This window comes from Sebastes fasciatus, chromosome 2 (genome assembly GCF_043250625.1).
Source record: "Sebastes fasciatus isolate fSebFas1 chromosome 2, fSebFas1.pri, whole genome shotgun sequence".
Taxonomy (NCBI): Eukaryota; Metazoa; Chordata; class Actinopteri; order Perciformes; family Sebastidae; genus Sebastes; species Sebastes fasciatus.
Genome location: NC_133796.1, coordinates 41,296,000 through 41,313,066, shown reverse-complemented (window position 1 = coordinate 41,313,066; position 17,067 = coordinate 41,296,000). Strand labels below are relative to the sequence as shown.

General features: G+C 44.3%; 1 protein-coding gene across 1 annotated transcript in view; it reads left to right on the top strand.

The window, feature by feature from the left end:
* The first annotated feature begins 751 nt into the window (after nt 1-751).
* The window catches only part of chsy1 (chondroitin sulfate synthase 1), a 69,730-nt gene continuing 53,414 nt past the window's right edge, over nt 752-17,067 (top strand). The window contains exons 1-2 of the mRNA XM_074624581.1: nt 752-1,876; nt 7,210-7,705. Of these exons, the coding sequence (XP_074480682.1) occupies nt 1,563-1,876; nt 7,210-7,705 (810 nt within the window). The 5' untranslated portion in view covers nt 752-1,562. The remainder of the gene's footprint in view (nt 1,877-7,209; nt 7,706-17,067) is intronic.

Here is a 17,067-nt window from a genome sequence, read left to right as displayed (position 1 = left end):
TCATTCTTGTTGTTGTATTGGTGTAGTTGTTATTGTGAACGCTTTAAGCATAGTCACAGAGAGCAAGTGAAGTTTATGTACAACTCTCCTCATGTTGCAGATGGGTTCAGTGGTCCTGTGCAGGGTGATGTCCACATATATATTATATATATTATATATAGTCTAACCTGAATGCCCTTTAAATCTTTCAATCAAAACTTCGGGGAAAGGTAAACTACGGCTCCCAGGGTGCATTTCGGTAAGAAACATCCAATCACCGAGCTTACTATACTGTCACGTGGGCCGCAAACGAAACTAAATTATGTTGCAAAAACGGGTTTTTATCTTAAATCGCGTTACTTTAATGTTGCAGTCGATTTGTTAACAAATGCAACAACGAAGCGTTTTGAATTCGCTTCCACTGTGATTCGCGCCTCAAACTAGATCGTTCTCCATGGCAACGGCTGCTGAGGCTCATGGGTATTGTAGTATTTATAGCAGATTGATAACACAAATGACGGATAAAACGTTATTTCTCAGAAACAAAGGTGGAATAATTGAATCGGATGGTCCTCAAGTTTACGATCGTTACATTCTCTGGGAGAGTCTGTGTTTCTACATTAAGCGACAGAGAGGACACCATGGAGGACACTGATGAAAGGAAAAAAAGAAATGGAACTACATAATGGAGGAAAGTACTTCCGGTCCCTCCCAACCCGAAGGGTCGTGTCTAGAAGGGAGCCCGCAAATTGCTAAATCTGATCCGAGAGTTGCACAAACTTGAAAAAACTCTCGCGAGACTCGCTGCCCGATAACCTATCCTAAGATGAACCATTCGAGGCCAATGCCTAACCTTAAACTGTTCGAGATCAATGCCTAACCTTAACGATCTCGCGAGATGATTCCACAGCTTGCTGGCTTCCTTCAAGCCACCACCACCTCGAAGGGATTCCAAAGATTCATCAAGCCAGCCAGTCAGAGCGCTCCTACGGAGAGCCCGCTGGGTCAAACCGCCGTTAAACCCTTTCGCGATCAGCGCTCTGGACAGTCTGAGTCGACATACTTCCAACGGAGAGATAATGGCGAGACTGGGGCCGCTATTCAAGGATAAGAAGAAAACCGCTGCATTGGTCGCTCGGTGTTGAAGTTATCCGACGGTCGGTAGAGACGGAGAGTTTGATGACCAGCGGGAGAGAAGCAGACAGAGCGAGAGAGAGAGACACAGAGAGACACAGAGAGAGAGAGAGAGAGAGAGAGAGAGAGAGAGAGAGAGAGAGAGAGAGAGAGAGAGAGAGAGAGAGAGAGAGAGAGAGAGAGAGAGAGAGAGAGAGAGAGAGAGAGAGAGAGAGAGGTTCAGGTGGAGGCTTCAGCAGACTACTGGGATGTGATGTGATGCTACGTAGGCAGCTGGAAGAAAAGGGCTTTTCTACTATGATAGAGTGCGCGTGAGACACGGAGCCCGACCGAGCTGCTCTCTGCTCTTTTCTTTATTTCTTTTATTTAGTATATTTGGTTTGCTTCTGCTGTTTGTTGGACACAGCGGTGACCAGAGAAGCCACGGTGAACTGGTGAAGTTGTGGGGAATGGCAGGTCGAAGCCGGAGAGCCTGGTTTAGTGTTCTGTTGGGTCTGGTGGTCGGGTTCACTCTGGCGTCCAGACTCATCCTGCCCAGGGCGTCCGAGCTCAAGAAAGCTGGACACAAACGGAAGGCGAACCCTGCCGGCTGCGGGTTGAACGGAGGTCACAGGACGGAATACGGAGGAGTACTATGGCCATCGCAAGATAACGGTTCACCGGCGACCGAGCAGCCTGCTGGCACCCGGTCCAATCACTTCCTGTTCGTCGGTGTCATGACGGCCCAGAAGTACCTGAACAGCAGAGCCGTGGCAGCATACAGGTATGTGACGTGTCAGGACACTATGCTGCTTTAACTACTAATCAGCCAGTTGGCTTTCTGTCCTACACATCTGGAAGGTAACGGTACCTTTAACGCTGTATACCTGGTACACATCTGGAAGGTAACGGTACCTTTAACCCTGTATACCTGGTACACATCTGGAAGGTAACGGTCACTTTAACCCTGTGTACCACCTCACTGTAGTCTTCTGTAGGAGCTTCACTGGAGGGACATGGGGACATAAAGACACTTCCCAATTCGGTTTACAGGCCTTTCATACAATAGATTTAGAGAGCAGCAGTTCTTCTAACCATCGGTGCATACTGACTGCTAGAACCAGCCTACACTTTCTGTTTTAAAAGGGACTTTTACAAAACACAATAAAATGTACCAAATTATAGACGGCTGCGTGATTTATCTAGTTAATGTGATATTATGTGATATTATCTAGTTTATGTGATATGATCAAGTTTATGTGATATGCTGAAATGACTCCCAACAGCCCGTTGATTGGTTCAAATCTCAAATGCTGTTCTACCAGGTAACTGTTGCCATTAAAAGCCCTATTTTCTTATGTCTTTGAGCTTTAATGTAAGATAATCATATTCCACTCTGTCAGTATCCGACATAATGTGCACCATTATGCCTCTTAACTTGAAGCTATATGATGTTATAACACTGAGTGAAATATTCCGACCAAGACCCATATTTCTTCATGGCTGCAGCCTTCCATGAAATGGAAACATTCTACATGTCTGCTGCATCATTTTAGACCCATTTCTCCAGACACATTTGGTGTCTTTGAAAAACTTTGGAATATAGGACTACAACTAATAGTTATTGGCATTGTCAATCAGTCTGTTGATTATATTTCTAGTTAATTGATTAATCATTTAGCCTATAAATAGAGAAATGCCATAATCACATCTCCCCACTGTTTCAGTACTAGGATTTAGAAATATAACGCTGTGGGATTGAACAGTGTTCGTCTTCACAGTAAGAGTTTGTACTGCAGGACAGGTCAGTGGGGTTTGAGAGGTTATTAAGCCATGTCACTTGAAGTGTCATCTGTTCCAGGGAACATAATGTTATATATTGGGTCTGCTAGTCCTTCAAGAGGTCTCCAGGTCTACATGTACCGTGACAGTATGCCAACCAAGGCTTCTCAAACCTTCTCATTTCAGCAACCACCTGATAGAATCACATCAGAGGTCTGACTGAGTGCTGGCATTTCCTCGCTACATATAGAGAACTTGATATGTTTCTGTAGAAGCGTCCTGGCTTTTCCACTAGGGATGCTAATTTTGAAAAATGTTCTTAACCGATAACCAACCCTCGTTAAGCGATTATTAACCGTTAACCAACAAGGTTTGTGCCTCGTATGCAGCGGGGTACCAGCTGCAGGAGCACAACAGATATTGGTTGACGGGAGTCCCCAGTTCACCGTCCTGTGAACGTAAGTGTAGCAATGTGTGTACAGTTTATTTGTCGGTGAATAAATGCTACGAAACTACAACTCCGCTCAAGCGAGCGTCTTAAGGTGGGCTGTTAAGGTGGACCAGCTTTTCTCCTTAAAGTGACGAGCCGCTCCTCTGAGCCGCTCAGCTTTTGAGTTAATTATTAACATTTCTTTTAACCTTTTTAACCGATAGCGTTAATTGGTTAAAACGGTTAATGTCGGTTAACGGTTAAACGGTTAATTATGCACATCCCTAATTTCCACTGGACATCACTTGGGACCTCAGACAGAAGCTCATGACTCTTATGTAGTCATTGCGACCCCTGCACAGATTATGTATGTTCAAGCCCCAGAAATAAGCTGGTGTTTTTCTCAAAAATATGTCAAAGTACAACTTAGAGAAGCAGATACCTATAACATGTCCAAACTCAATGAAGAGTGTTCTAATGTGCCACCAAAAACAATATTCCTTCCTTTGTGTAGTGAAGTAGATTCTTAAATCACTCAAGGTATGTAAAGTTGATTAAAGGGGACCTTTTATGCTTTTATGCTTTTCCCCCTCTCCTTTAGTGTGTTGTATAGTTTTTTTGTGCATGTAAAAGGTCTGCAAAGTTACAAAGCCCAAAGTCCAGGCCAAAGGGAGTTCCTCTCCCCCACAGAAACACTGCTCCCGAACTGTCTGAAACGCACCGCTTGAAGACCTGCCTTTTCTTAAGTAACTTGGTGATGTCACCAAGTAACATATTTGCATAACGGCTTTTTTTGGCACACCCTCAAACAAAGCTAGTTAGAGCAGAGATGGAGCAGAGTCCAAAGAGTTTGGTTTGGTTGACCAGCTGACCAATCAGAGCAGACTGGGCTTTTCTGAGGTCTTCAGATATAGTGGTGTAGAAAGCCGCACCAATATTTACACCAGAGGAATCCTTTAAGGGCTCTACAGAATTGGATTTAGGCCCAAACCTTCTCCCAAGGCTCTGATGCTAACCGTTTCATAAAGAGACACTTTTCATTGACCATTGATGTTGGTGCAGCAGATTGTTGTCTCGTGAAGGCCTCCCCCTGGGTTTCTAGTTTCAATAAGGACCCATCTGGACTAATGACCAGTTCATCAGCAGTAGACATGGTTGAGTTGTTTGTTCTGTTAAAACAACACGGTTTCAAACCAAAAACTAGGTTTAACACCGTGTTGCCTAATGCTTATTATTTTAGGCTTTAACGAAATTAATCTGTGGGCTAAGAGGGAATTTATCAGATATATAGTTTCTGCATGTCAGACGAGCATGGTAATTGTGAATGCACTGAATGAGAGACCGTAGCTTTGGTCTCCAGGACCGGAGTCTCTGCTGTACTCTGCTCCTCTGCCTGCTTGCCTTCACTCACACGCCGCGCTCGTTCTCGCTCTCTCGCTCTCAGAAGAGTTAGTAGCTCTGAGAATATCTAGTGAATGTACAGTGGACGTTTGTGCAGAAATAACTGCTGCAGCTCCTCCAGACCAACAGAGGTTTCCCGTGTCTTGTGAAGTGACGGGGCTCCGCAGCGAGTTACGTTATCGTCTTCGACCAAAACTCCGATGTCTCCCCTGTTCCCTCCGGCCGCGGTCGGGAGGCTGAGGCAGGAAAAGCCAACACTAGGATCAGCATTGATTCATGGAGAGACCTTCATCTGGTCAGCTAACATTACTGCCAAGCAGCTGAAAGATAGAGTGATATTGTGGTTTTAGCTGAGGTGTGTCGCCTCACTGTTTTGACGGATGCTCGCTCACATTCAGGTAGCACGGTCACAAGGGCGAGCGCGAGCAACAGGACGCTGACTTTTGTTGACTTAACAGCCACAGGTGTCGCTGTTACAACCAATTTCTGATTCTTACAAACAGTCCCTTTAAAGGTCCCATATCATGCTCATTTCCAGGTTCATACTTGTATTTTGGGTTTCTACTAGAACATGTTTACATGCTGTAATGTTCAAAAAACACATTATTTTTCTCATCATGTCTGTCTGAATATACCTGTACTCACCCTCTGTCTGAAACGTTCCTTTTTAGCGCCTGTCTCTTTAAGACGCCTGAAAAAGCCCAGTCTGCTCGGATTGGCTGGAGAGAAAAATATGGTGCACCTCTTCAAAGGTGGTCCCCAAGTTGTGGGCGGTATATTCTAATGAGGCTACATGTGACATAGGAAGGGCTCCAGATCTGATTGGCTTGTTGAATTACATGTTTTCTGATCTAGGCAGGCCACAAAAAACTGATTGTGTTGTCGTGTAATTCGCAGTTTGTTGGTTGCTACGCACTGCAGATGCCCAAATGTAAGTGCACAAGCACTGTTTTTTCATAATATGTCCCTTAGCTTCACCATTTCTCAAACCAGACATAAACATTTCCTATAATTTACAGTCAATCTTAGAAAAGCATGACTCATAGCTTTATTAGTGAGAATCTTCCCACTCTGATACCTGAAAGTACAGTCACACGTCAGTATATGCTCTGACGCTGTCCATCAGCTTTAACTCACTTCCTCTGATGCAGATGTAATGAAGAAAGTCAATACAAATTGATAGAAACATGCTTCACACACAGACTTTTTATTTCAACATGTTTGACTACACTGTGAGCTTCCTTTCATTGAAAACATGTTTAATCAAGGTGGTTTTATCAACTCAAGATCTCACAATGGATCCACTTCACGTGTTTGGCTTTCTGAGAAGTGTGTCTGTTGTTTCCTGTGGTGTATTAAAGGGACTGTTTGTAAGAATCAGAAATGTCTTGTTAACAGCGACACCTGTGGGCGTTAAATCAACGAAAGTCAGCGTCCTGTTGCTCGCGCTTGTGCTCGCTCTACATAGACATGAACGAGCATCGCTCAACACAGTGAGGAGACACACGTCAGCTAAAAGCACAATATCACTCTATATTTCAGCTGCTTGGCAGTAATGTTAGCTGACCAGACAAAGGTCTCTCCATGAATCAATGCTGATCCTAGAGTTGGCTTTTCCTGCCTCAGCCTCCCGACCGCGGCCGGAGGGAACAGGGGAGACACCGGAGTTTTGGTCGGAGACGACAACGTTTCTCTCTGCGGAGCCCCGTCACTTCACAAGACACGGGAAACCTCTGTTGGTCTGGAGGAGCTGCAGCAGTTATTTCTGCACAAACGTCCACTGTACATTCACTAGATATTCTCAGAGCTAAACTAACTCTTCTGCAGTGTGGAGTGTGCGCGCAAGCACGTGAGGTGGAGCGAGAGAGCGAGAACGAACGCGGTGTGTGAGTGAAGGCAAGCAGAGGAGCAGAGTACAGCAGAGACTCCGGTCCTGGAGACCAAAGCTACGGTCTCCCCCGCGTCCTCTGACCGCGGCCAACACTGTTTAACAGACGGGCTTCACTAGATAGAACTTTGTGGTTTTGGTGCTTCCGTATAGTTTGTGTTGGAGTCTTGTCTGAACAGTGAAGCCATGCACCTAAAAGCGTCCGACTGCACATACTGTATGTGGACTGCATCTGCGTACACAGACACCCAGTGTAGTATGTACAGAACCACTTGAGCATCCCATGTCTGCGTCTGTTTTTCAGCTATTACTATTTAGATTAGATTCAATTTGATTGTCATTGCACAGAGTACAGGTAAGGCAACAAAATGCAGTTCAACATCTAACCAGAAGTGCAAAAAGCAGTAGTGCAGAGTAATGTAGAGACACAGTATATACAGAATGAACAGTATATAGAATAAATATAGAATGTAGAATAAATGGTGAAGGGTAGATATGAATCAATTGATGTATATACTGTTTAACATGTGTTTGTTGTTATCGGGGATTGTTACATATAATCCCAATTGTTTATTTTACCTTTTTTCTGACTCCATCCTTTCCTGTGTGTTTACAGGACGTGGGCACAGACAGTTCCGGGTCGCGTGGAGTTCTTCTCCAGCGAGGGCTCCAACACCGACCTACCCATTCCTATAGTGGCTCTGAGGAATGTGGATGACTCGTACCCACCGCAGAAAAAGTCCTTCATGATGCTCAAGTACATGCATGACCATTACCTGGACAAGTACGAGTGGTTTATGAGGGCCGACGATGACGTTTACATCAAGAGTGAGAAGCTGGAGGGCTTCCTGCGCAGCCTCAACAGCAGCGAAGCCATCTTCCTGGGCCAAACAGGCATGGGAGCCCGGGACGAGCTGGGGAAGCTGGCCCTGGAGCCCGGGGAGAACTTCTGCATGGGGGGGCCAGGGGTCATCATGAGCCGCGAGGTCCTCAAGAGAATGGTGCCCCACATCCGAGAGTGTCTACAGGAGATGTACACCACCCATGAAGACGTGGAGGTGGGCCGGTGTGTCAGGAGGTTTGCCGGGGTCCAGTGTGTCTGGTCCTATGAGGTAAGATGGTTTCATTTTGTTTTCATAACTTATTTTGTTTTTATGTCATTGGCTCCAAAACAGACACATTTCAGGACACATAACCCGTTCAGATACAAGACTTAAGGACCCTAATAGAGACAGCTCTTGAGCATTGAGTTGTAAACTGTCCACACCAGAAGTTTTCAGATGGAGGTGCAGGAGAGTTGAAGGGGGGAGCAGGGAGAGAGTGATGCGAGGTGAAAGGGACAGGTGCATGTTGGTGTTCTAAAAACATTTGAAAGTTAGTTATTGTGGTTCGGCCCACTTACCAGCATGGAGGCATTTAAGGTGCTTTAAAACCCTCAAAATTCATACTGCTTCACAGAGTCATAACTCAGATCTGAACGCACAGACATGATGCACAACATGCGTGACGCTACAGTAGGAATGCTCATTTTGAAAAAATGTCCTAACCGATAACCGACCCTCGTTAACCGATTATTAACCGTTAACCGACAAGATTTGTGCCTCGCATGCAGCGGTGTACCAGCTGCAGGAGCACAACAGATATTGGTTGACGGGAGTCTCCAGTTCACCGTCCGGGAGCGTTAACTTAGCAGCTACGATGCTGCGTGTAGTGTCGCGGACATGCAGCCACTTTCCCAGTAAAAGTCTCCACCGCACATTTAGTTTAGTTTAGCAGGTTGTCAGCTGTGTGTCTGCCCGGCATAACGATACTCTGTCTGCCCGGCGTAACTTTAATGTCCAACAGTGTGTGTATTTGTGCTACGTTAGCAGCTCTAGCATTGCCGGAGGCTTCGTAACTTTAGTGAGTTTCCAACAGACCGTGTGTGTGTGTGTTGGTGGTGGTGAGTGTGAGGTTGTTGGTGGCGTTCTAGCTGAGAACGTAGGTGTAGCAGTGTGTGTACAGTTTATTTGTCGCTGAATAAATACCAAACGCTACGAAACTACAACTCCTCCGCTCCACTCAAGCGAGCCAGAGACCGGAGCCAACTTCCTGTATCCTGCAACTCCGGCTCCGCCTCTTAAGGTGGGCTGTTAAGGTGGACCAGCTTTTCTCCTTAAAGAGACGAGCCGCTCCTCTGAGCCGCTCAGTTTTTGAGTTAATTATTAACATTTCTTTTAACCGTTTTAACCGATAGCGTTAATCAGTTAAAATGCTTAATGTCGGTTAACGGTTAAACGGTTAATTATGGACATCCCTACGTTACTGTCTGTGCTGATCTGTGCATGACATGCGGCACGTGTGTAAATTTGACCGGCAAAAAAAGGCAGACATCTGAGACCGATCGACCGGGCACCGGTCACGGCTGGTGCTTCTCCAGTTTTAACGTTTGTTTTCCCGCTGGGTAGATTTGTGATTTCTCTGTTTCATTGAATTATGACCATCATAAGGTTGCACTGATCCTTGTTTCTGTGTGTTGGCCCCTGACCTGTGGGCTGACCTTTGACCTGACTGGGTTTCCAGTATAGCATTCCATTGGCTGGTTAGTACACTGTCCTGCCTGCACTATTGTGTGATGTTTACACAACAAGGTTTTGTATTGTTTAGATAGTGGCACACAGGTATATTAGGTTCAAGTGGTTTGATCACTCACACAATACTCACTGCTGAGACACACAATCACAAACACCAATATTCAATTCACATTAATCTGCGTAGGGGGTCAAGGGTGGAAATAAACTGGCATGTTCAGTTCAAAGAGTAAAGTGAATATGCTGTGAGTGTAGGTGTGAAAAAGAAGCGCTCCCCGCTTCACACTAACTGTAGTTCAGTTGTGTTATTGAGCAGGCGGCTGAACTGGTTGCCTGCTGGATTGTGTGTCATTCGGTCATTGTTGAGACTTGTCACTTGTGCGAGTGTTGTTATTGTAGGCCATGAGAAAAGTTATTAAAACAACACCACTAACCAAATCAGCCCACCACAGCGGCCCCATGTTGGGACAGAGTTCTGAAGAAATGCCGCAGCCTCGTCATCAGAGGAGTGTGTGTTCACTCCAACCGGCCTGTTCTCTGACATGTCTAGACATGGCTGTGCCATAGACCTGTTGCTCATTATGGCCGGTGTTCACATGACTCAGAGCCCTTTGTACAGTAATGAAATGAATGAGATGATGAGAGTGAACAGATCTGATCTGTGAATGATAAAGGGTGTCTTCATCATGTGCTCAGCTTGGGTTTTTCTGTCAGATACAAGGAGGAAACGGAGTGGTGATGCACAATTCACTTTTTTTTTTATGTCCTTAAATGCAGACTTCAAGGTAAATCTCTGAAATGTTGTAGTGGTAGTCATAGGAGATGTAGTAGTGGATAAACAGTATGTAGTACAAACTATTTTACTAATTGCCAAATTATCTATACAGACATAAGGATGACCAACATTTGGGGCAAAGAAAATGTCTTCATCCTTTTGACTAAAGTTTACAGTTGAGATGGAATGCAGTGTTTTCCTACATAGAGCTAAATATGGTGCACCGCACCAGTTTGACCACTCCCATCACAGAATCACTAATAATATGAATCCATCATGGAATGTCAAATTGACTCATGAAGATGAGAAACAGAGCTGCTACCACAGATATTGGTGAAGACCAGATTGACGAGGCTGAATAGAATTTTTTTTGCTGTATTCCCCCTTACAGTATAAATCGAGTCCTTTCTGACAGATGACTTACTAAACGTGTTAAATCAGAATAATCGATATGAGAGCCATGACAGCAATGCTCTCACAGCGTGCCTCTAATAGACAACACATTCCCAGCCTGTTAAGCCTGGACACACCAGGAACGTCAGGAGCGTGTGTCGGCTGCAATACCTGTTTTGTTTTTTTCCGGCGTCCGTGTTAACAGGTTAGAGCAGCCACACTGCCCACGTGAAACGCGCGTCTCAGCCTCGTCTCTTCTAGAGAATAGATCATTTTTGACGCGTGCCGCACGCATCTCACAGCAGCAATAGACAGTGAAAGTGATCTATTGACAGTATATTGACATCATACCAGCAAGATTACTACAGTTTACATGTCTATCTGTAGAATATTTTACGGAGATGAAAAAAAAGTAAAGACTTATTTTTAAATCAACACTTCCTGCTTTCATTTTGAAATAAAAGCCCTCAAACATTTTCTTCTGTGGACAGAATTCCTTCATTTGTTAACACGAGGCTTTTATTCTGAAAAATGTGCCGGACAGTGTTCTAGAACATGCAGTGACTTGGAGAGTTCCATGAATGAATATAGTATGGAGTTTTAATTGTGGATTATTACTATTATTTACAAATTACCACACGTTTTTTAACCTTTCTCTGTCTAAAATAAATATAAATGATATTTATAATGAAATGAAATGGCCATTAAAACGCAAACTCTATGTAGAAAGAAAGGGCTGACAGCAGCAACTGCAGCAGCAGAAACGCAGCTGGTGTAAACACCCGACGCGTGAATCACGCAGCCGCCAGGCAGCCGCCACGCCACGCAGCCGCCACACCACGCAGCCGCCACGCGCTCCTGACGTTCCCTGGGCGTTAGCCTCTGTGTCACATCACTTATATGAAGCCTGTAGTCCACGGTGCTCTCAGCCTGTGGCTCTACCAACATCTTTTCAGTTTTTTCCCTTAATATGCTCAGGCTCTCAGTTAAAACTGTGTCGGTGTGAAAGGTTCCTGTCCATCAGGTTAGACAAAAAAAACTACATTTTAGTTCTGCCATGGCAGCTCAGAAAGTGCACAGAGTTGATGAAATCCAACAACAGAAATGTATAAGTACTTAAAGATTTCCTTAAAATACAAGGGAAAGAGGGGCCTGTTTTGACCAGCTAATAGCTCAATATGATTCAGTTCAGTGACGTGTGGTTCACGTAAACAGACACATGGCCATCAAAATGATCTTCTTGCCTCTGACTATTGACCACTGTGAACATGATGGACAGCTCCAGCAACAAGGCTAGCAGAGGGTGGCGGGTCTGCCACAGTGCAACTGTAGAGGCCTCATATTTCCCAGCATGTGCTATATGAGTTTGTTGCCATGGTAGCCATGTCCCGATGTAGTGATGGAGAGTTGTTGTGGAAGAAACAGTTTCCTCTCAAACACGAGAGGAGCAGCAGCTTGACAAAAAGAGTTCTATATATAGAACAACAGAATGATACTTTTGGTTCTGGCGCTAGAGCGTGGTAAAAAAGCCTTACAGGACGAAGGAGCCTATCCCAGCATGCATTGGACCAGAGGCATTTAGAGGGAGGCAGGCAACCTTGGATTTGGTGCTGGTCTGTTAAGCTTTGTTTATGATCAAGTGAGACACTATGGAGTCAGATCAGTCTCCATATTAATGAATGCACACAGAAGGATTCACAGATGTGTTTTGTGATTTATATATAATTACTCTATCCACAAAAACAAAGAGATACAGCAACTGGACTGAAGGTTTCATCCATGATGTTGAAGTAGAGACTATTTGACTGCTATCTGACAGCTGGCTAATGCTAATGCTAGCTAATGTTGGCTAACGCTAGCTGGCTGATGTTAATTTGGCTATATGTTTGTTTGCCAGATGATAAATGTGTTTGTCAGCTGAATGAGGTCTGGTTTACTGTGTAACATTTTGGTTTTGGTTTCAGTCTACGTCGAGGGTAGCAGCACTATAGCAGTCAGGGCAAAATCACAATATCATCTGGCAAACAAACACATAGCTAACGTTAGCTAGCGTTAGCCAGCTGTCACATCACTAATATGTCAAACTAATACATGCTGGTCAAGTCTCCTCTGACAAAATCATTAATTGTAACACCAACACTGAAAGCCAAGGCATTGATTCCTCATGACAGCTTTAGCTAGCAAGTTAGCTACTTACCAACTTAGCTAATGTCAAATAGCAACACACCGGTTGCCTGGTTGGTCTTCACTTAAACATCATGGATGAAACCTTGAATCCAGTCGCTGTATCCTTTTGGATTCTTTTGGGGATCTTTGTAGACTTATCTGCCCACATTTGATCGTCTCAACACTTAGCTGGGGTGCACAAGTTAAATGTTTGAACCACCTTGACAAAGCTAGCTGTCCTCTCTATACATCCATGTAGCTATCTGACTACTTTCCGCATTCATCCTGTGCATGACGTAAATCATACTCTCGAGGGGACATGCTCATGTGATCGGCTTGGATTGATTTTATATGTGGATTTTTTTTACATTTATATACAACAATATATTTTTTGGAGAGAGTCATTTATATATGATTTTATATATATTTTATGTACTATATCACAAAATACATTTGTGAATCCTTAATATTGAGACTGATCTGATCCAATATTCACTTTGTTTTACCTCTGTTTTTCATCTTGTGTCACTGATGACCTGGACAATTGGAAAATCGCACATGTTTCTCCCTCAATTCTTTTGAAAACACAATTGCAAAATACTGTATGCCGTATTCAGATTCACGATGCATATTGCTGGACTGCATATTGCTGGACCGTGTTAAGCCGTGTTAAGAGTTTTGGATCGATTTATCCCTGATTCAATCCTCCCGACAATCGGAGGAGAAATCTGGTCTGGGACCTTGGTCGGTACCGATGTTTGGCCCAGATTACCTGGTAATGTGAGGGGTTTACAGATCCAGTCTTGAACCTCCTGAACTGTTTGCAGACTCATTGGGGCCATCCCAATAATACCAAACATGGTTCATATGTAGGAGTTAAAACCTGGATGATTACGTGAGTGCTTTCCGTGAGGGACCAAAATAGCCGATGAGAGAAACAAGCTGAAGCAGCCGACGGTGCTGCCATGCATTGGTGAACGTTGAGGCTAACGTTGGCCAGCGTACTACTGTTGACAGGTATTAAAACTGACATACAGATTTGTTTAGCCCTCTGCTTTTGCTTTTTTCTCACTGCAAAGCATTACTACTGCAAGGTGTTACACCACATCAGTCTCCGTTTTGTTTAAATCTGCTTCCCCATGAGATTACGTGAGATCACGTGAAATGGTGCATAGCTCTCTCTGGCACGATAATCCTAAAAAATATCCTGTAGTGTGTGATGCTTAATCATTTTCCAATTGTGTGCACTATTTGAGATTAGAGAGAACCCCTGTGAGGTTTCTCAAGGGTTTCCGCCAGTGTGTTGCTAGTAACCCTCTGGCTTAAGCATCAGGGATTTTTTTTAATTTAAAGAGAGAGAGAGAGTGTGTAGAGAGAGAGAAGAGAGAGCGAGAGAGAGAAGAGAGAGAGAAGAGAGAGTGAGAGAGAGAGAGAGAGAGAGGATATGAAGTTAGCAGTAACATTGTAGCTGTGAGTGTAGCAGTGTAGTGTCTGTACAGTTTAGGCTGTCAGTGAATAAATGCTACAACTCCTCAAGACCCAAGCCAAGTACTTGTGTCTTGCTCATCAGCCACCTGCTGATTAACGTGAAGGAGGTTAGCCCTGAAGTTAGCGACAACTTTGGCTCAGGCTCACTTAAGGTGGACTGACCTTTTAATAAAAATAAATCAAAAAACTTTTCTGGTGGAACCCTGTTCTCCTTATTTGTGTGATGCAACCTGATTTCAAAATCGGTTAGGATTGTAAAAGTCCTGTAGTCTGAGCCCGGCTTCAGAGAGTACACGCTGAGGAGAACGGCGACCCATCAGTCGTTTTTCTTTTTTCTGGTGTCAGCTTTCAGAGGGCCTATTTTTTCTAGCTCAGCAGTCAGACGTGCTCATGCTGGACCACGACACAGGAAGTCAGCCGCCCACACTCATGAGTGATGCCTCAACCTGCTCTTATCTCTGAATGTTGCTCAACCCATCATTCTCAAACTCCACTGCACTACAGCAGCGAGTAGAAGAGGTACTCTGTGGTGCTGAAAGTACCAGTACCAGAGTTCTTCTTTGGGGATCAGATGCTGTCTAATTTTAGATTTTGTTTCATCAAGTTGTCTCAGTTTGTTAAACGGAATAAGGTTTTTTTAGGTGAATGAAATATTTGTTTTAGTTGTTCAGCACAATGCTGAGCAGTCTTATTATGATGACATCATGATTTTAATAATGTCTGCTGTATGTGTACTGTATGTGTCTGTCCTCTGCCGTCGTATGTAGCAGTATGTTGTGAGCCTCGTGTATTTTCAGACATCCTGTGGCCACCGCTCTGTGTGTTTCTTCTATGTTACTCCCCAGCAGTGCCTTTGCATCATGTTAGAAGTAGGCCCCACGATGTTTACACTCACCATTCAAAAATAAACCGAAATGGAAGGTCAGAGTGCTGAATTAGCAGGAATTACAGCTCTGCAGCATGAAGTGCAGGCTGTGTGTGGCTGCAGCAGCAGTAGTCAACTGTTATGCAGGATGGTGACATTTTGGGAGATTTATAGGTCTAGTAGCAACCGCTGAATCCTGTAAAAGTCTTCATTGCTGTGGGTGGGCTTTTTCTGATTAAGCTCTATTTTCTGTCATAGTTTAGTCTTCTTCCAGTGCATAGCCCTGGCACCTTCCCCTGTACAAACGCAAATGTGTTTCCTCATTGGCCGTTGCTCTTTCAAAAATGAAAAGGCGGGGAATAGACCTTTATGCAAATGTGCCCATCCAGTGCAACGCGTTCGTTTCTCGCTTAAAATGTTTTCAGAAGTAGATTTTGGTGGATCGTTTAGACATAATAACAGAAAGTTCACGAGCAGGCCGCCATGTTGTTTCGTGTTTGAAACGGCGAGCAGAGAACCAGGAACCAATCAGGTGCATTCAACAATAGGGGTACGTCACCGCTTGAACGGCCAGTTGAGTGGAGCAGCGTCCACTAGTGTCCTCACTGTCCCGGTGGACATGTAGCGCTGGATTTAACATTATAGACATGACCACTGTTTATTTGTAGAACAATTTAGCCACAAATTCACAGACTGACCGTACACGGTCCAGTGTCGCGGACATGCAGACACTTTCCCAGTAAAAGTCTCCACCGCACATTTAGTTTAGTTTAGCAGGTTGTCAGCTGTGTGTCTGCCCGGCGTAACTTTAGCGAGTGTCCAACAAACAGTGTGTGTATTTGTGCTACGTTAGCAGCTCTAGCATTGCCGGAGGCTTCGTGCTCGCCGCCGCCACACGCAGTCTGCGTAACTTTAGTGAGTTTCCAACAGACCGTGTGTGTGTGTTGGTGGTGAGTGTGAGGTTGTTGGTTGCGTTCTAGTTGTGAACGTAGGTGTAACAGTGTGTGTACAGTTTATTTGTCGGTGAATAAATGCTACGAAACTACAACTCCTCCGCTCCACTCAAGAGAGCTGGAGACCGGAGCCGACTTCCTGTATCCCTTTAACCGATAGCGTTAATCGGTTAAAATGCTTAATGTCGTTTAACGGTTAAACGGTTAATTATGGACATCCCAACCAGGAAGTGAAGGAAATGAATCCATTTTAAGTTGTTGAGGAGATTCTTTTCATCGGATAAGTCTAAAAAACGTAATGTAAAGAATAAAACAATTCTATCTCTGTTCCATGTTGCTCCAGTCACAGTGATTCTGTTTCTGTACTACTACTACTACTACTACTACTACTACTACTACTACAAATAAAGGACGGTTCAGGAAGCTGTAGTGACAAGAGAGGTCCGGCATTGGACTGCCCTATCAGAGGCTATGCTGCCCTGACTGACGTTCGGTCCGTCCTGACAACATGCATTGGAAGTAGTAACAAGCTTCAGGGGATTCAGTTCAGATGTATTTTTACTATTACTGCACACTAACCCTTAAGCTCATGCTCCAGAGTATGCTACCTCTATATTTCACTGAACATACTGAGAAATATGAGTATGAGAAATACAGCCTTGGATCTTAAATCTTAAAATTACCACGAATATGATTTATGATATCTGATCAAAAAAATAAATGAAAAAGACTAAAGCATCAGCCCCTGCCTTACCTGAATGTCACAGGTCTGAGGCCTGCTGTGGCCTGCTTACCGTATGGGGTAATAATGTTGTTGAGGTGAGCAGTAGCCTACTTTCCACAGAAGCACTGATTCCATCCCCACCCTGTATGCCAGCTCACAAACAAGCTCCACACAGCTAATAATGGGAATCACAAGGCTGCACTGCTGAGAGCTATGAGTCCAACTCCTAATCCTAATTTCTCCTGAGTGGCCTGCAGGGCTGCCAAACCTGAGGCCGGCCCTCTCACTTTGCACTGCTGCAGGCAGCTTTCATCCAACAGCAGCACCATTGTACTCTCAACCATACTGCCTCTTTTCTTAAGGATTAACTGCATTCCCACTTATCCTTTACTATCTCAATCTAATCCTGACATATTAACTGGCCTCTCTTCATATCTAATCTGATAAATGCGTCTGTCTGACTCTTGGCTGCTTCCTCTTAAATCTTAGTTACGCAAAGAGTGGTAGAAGCAGTGGTATATTTATACAGTATGCATTCAA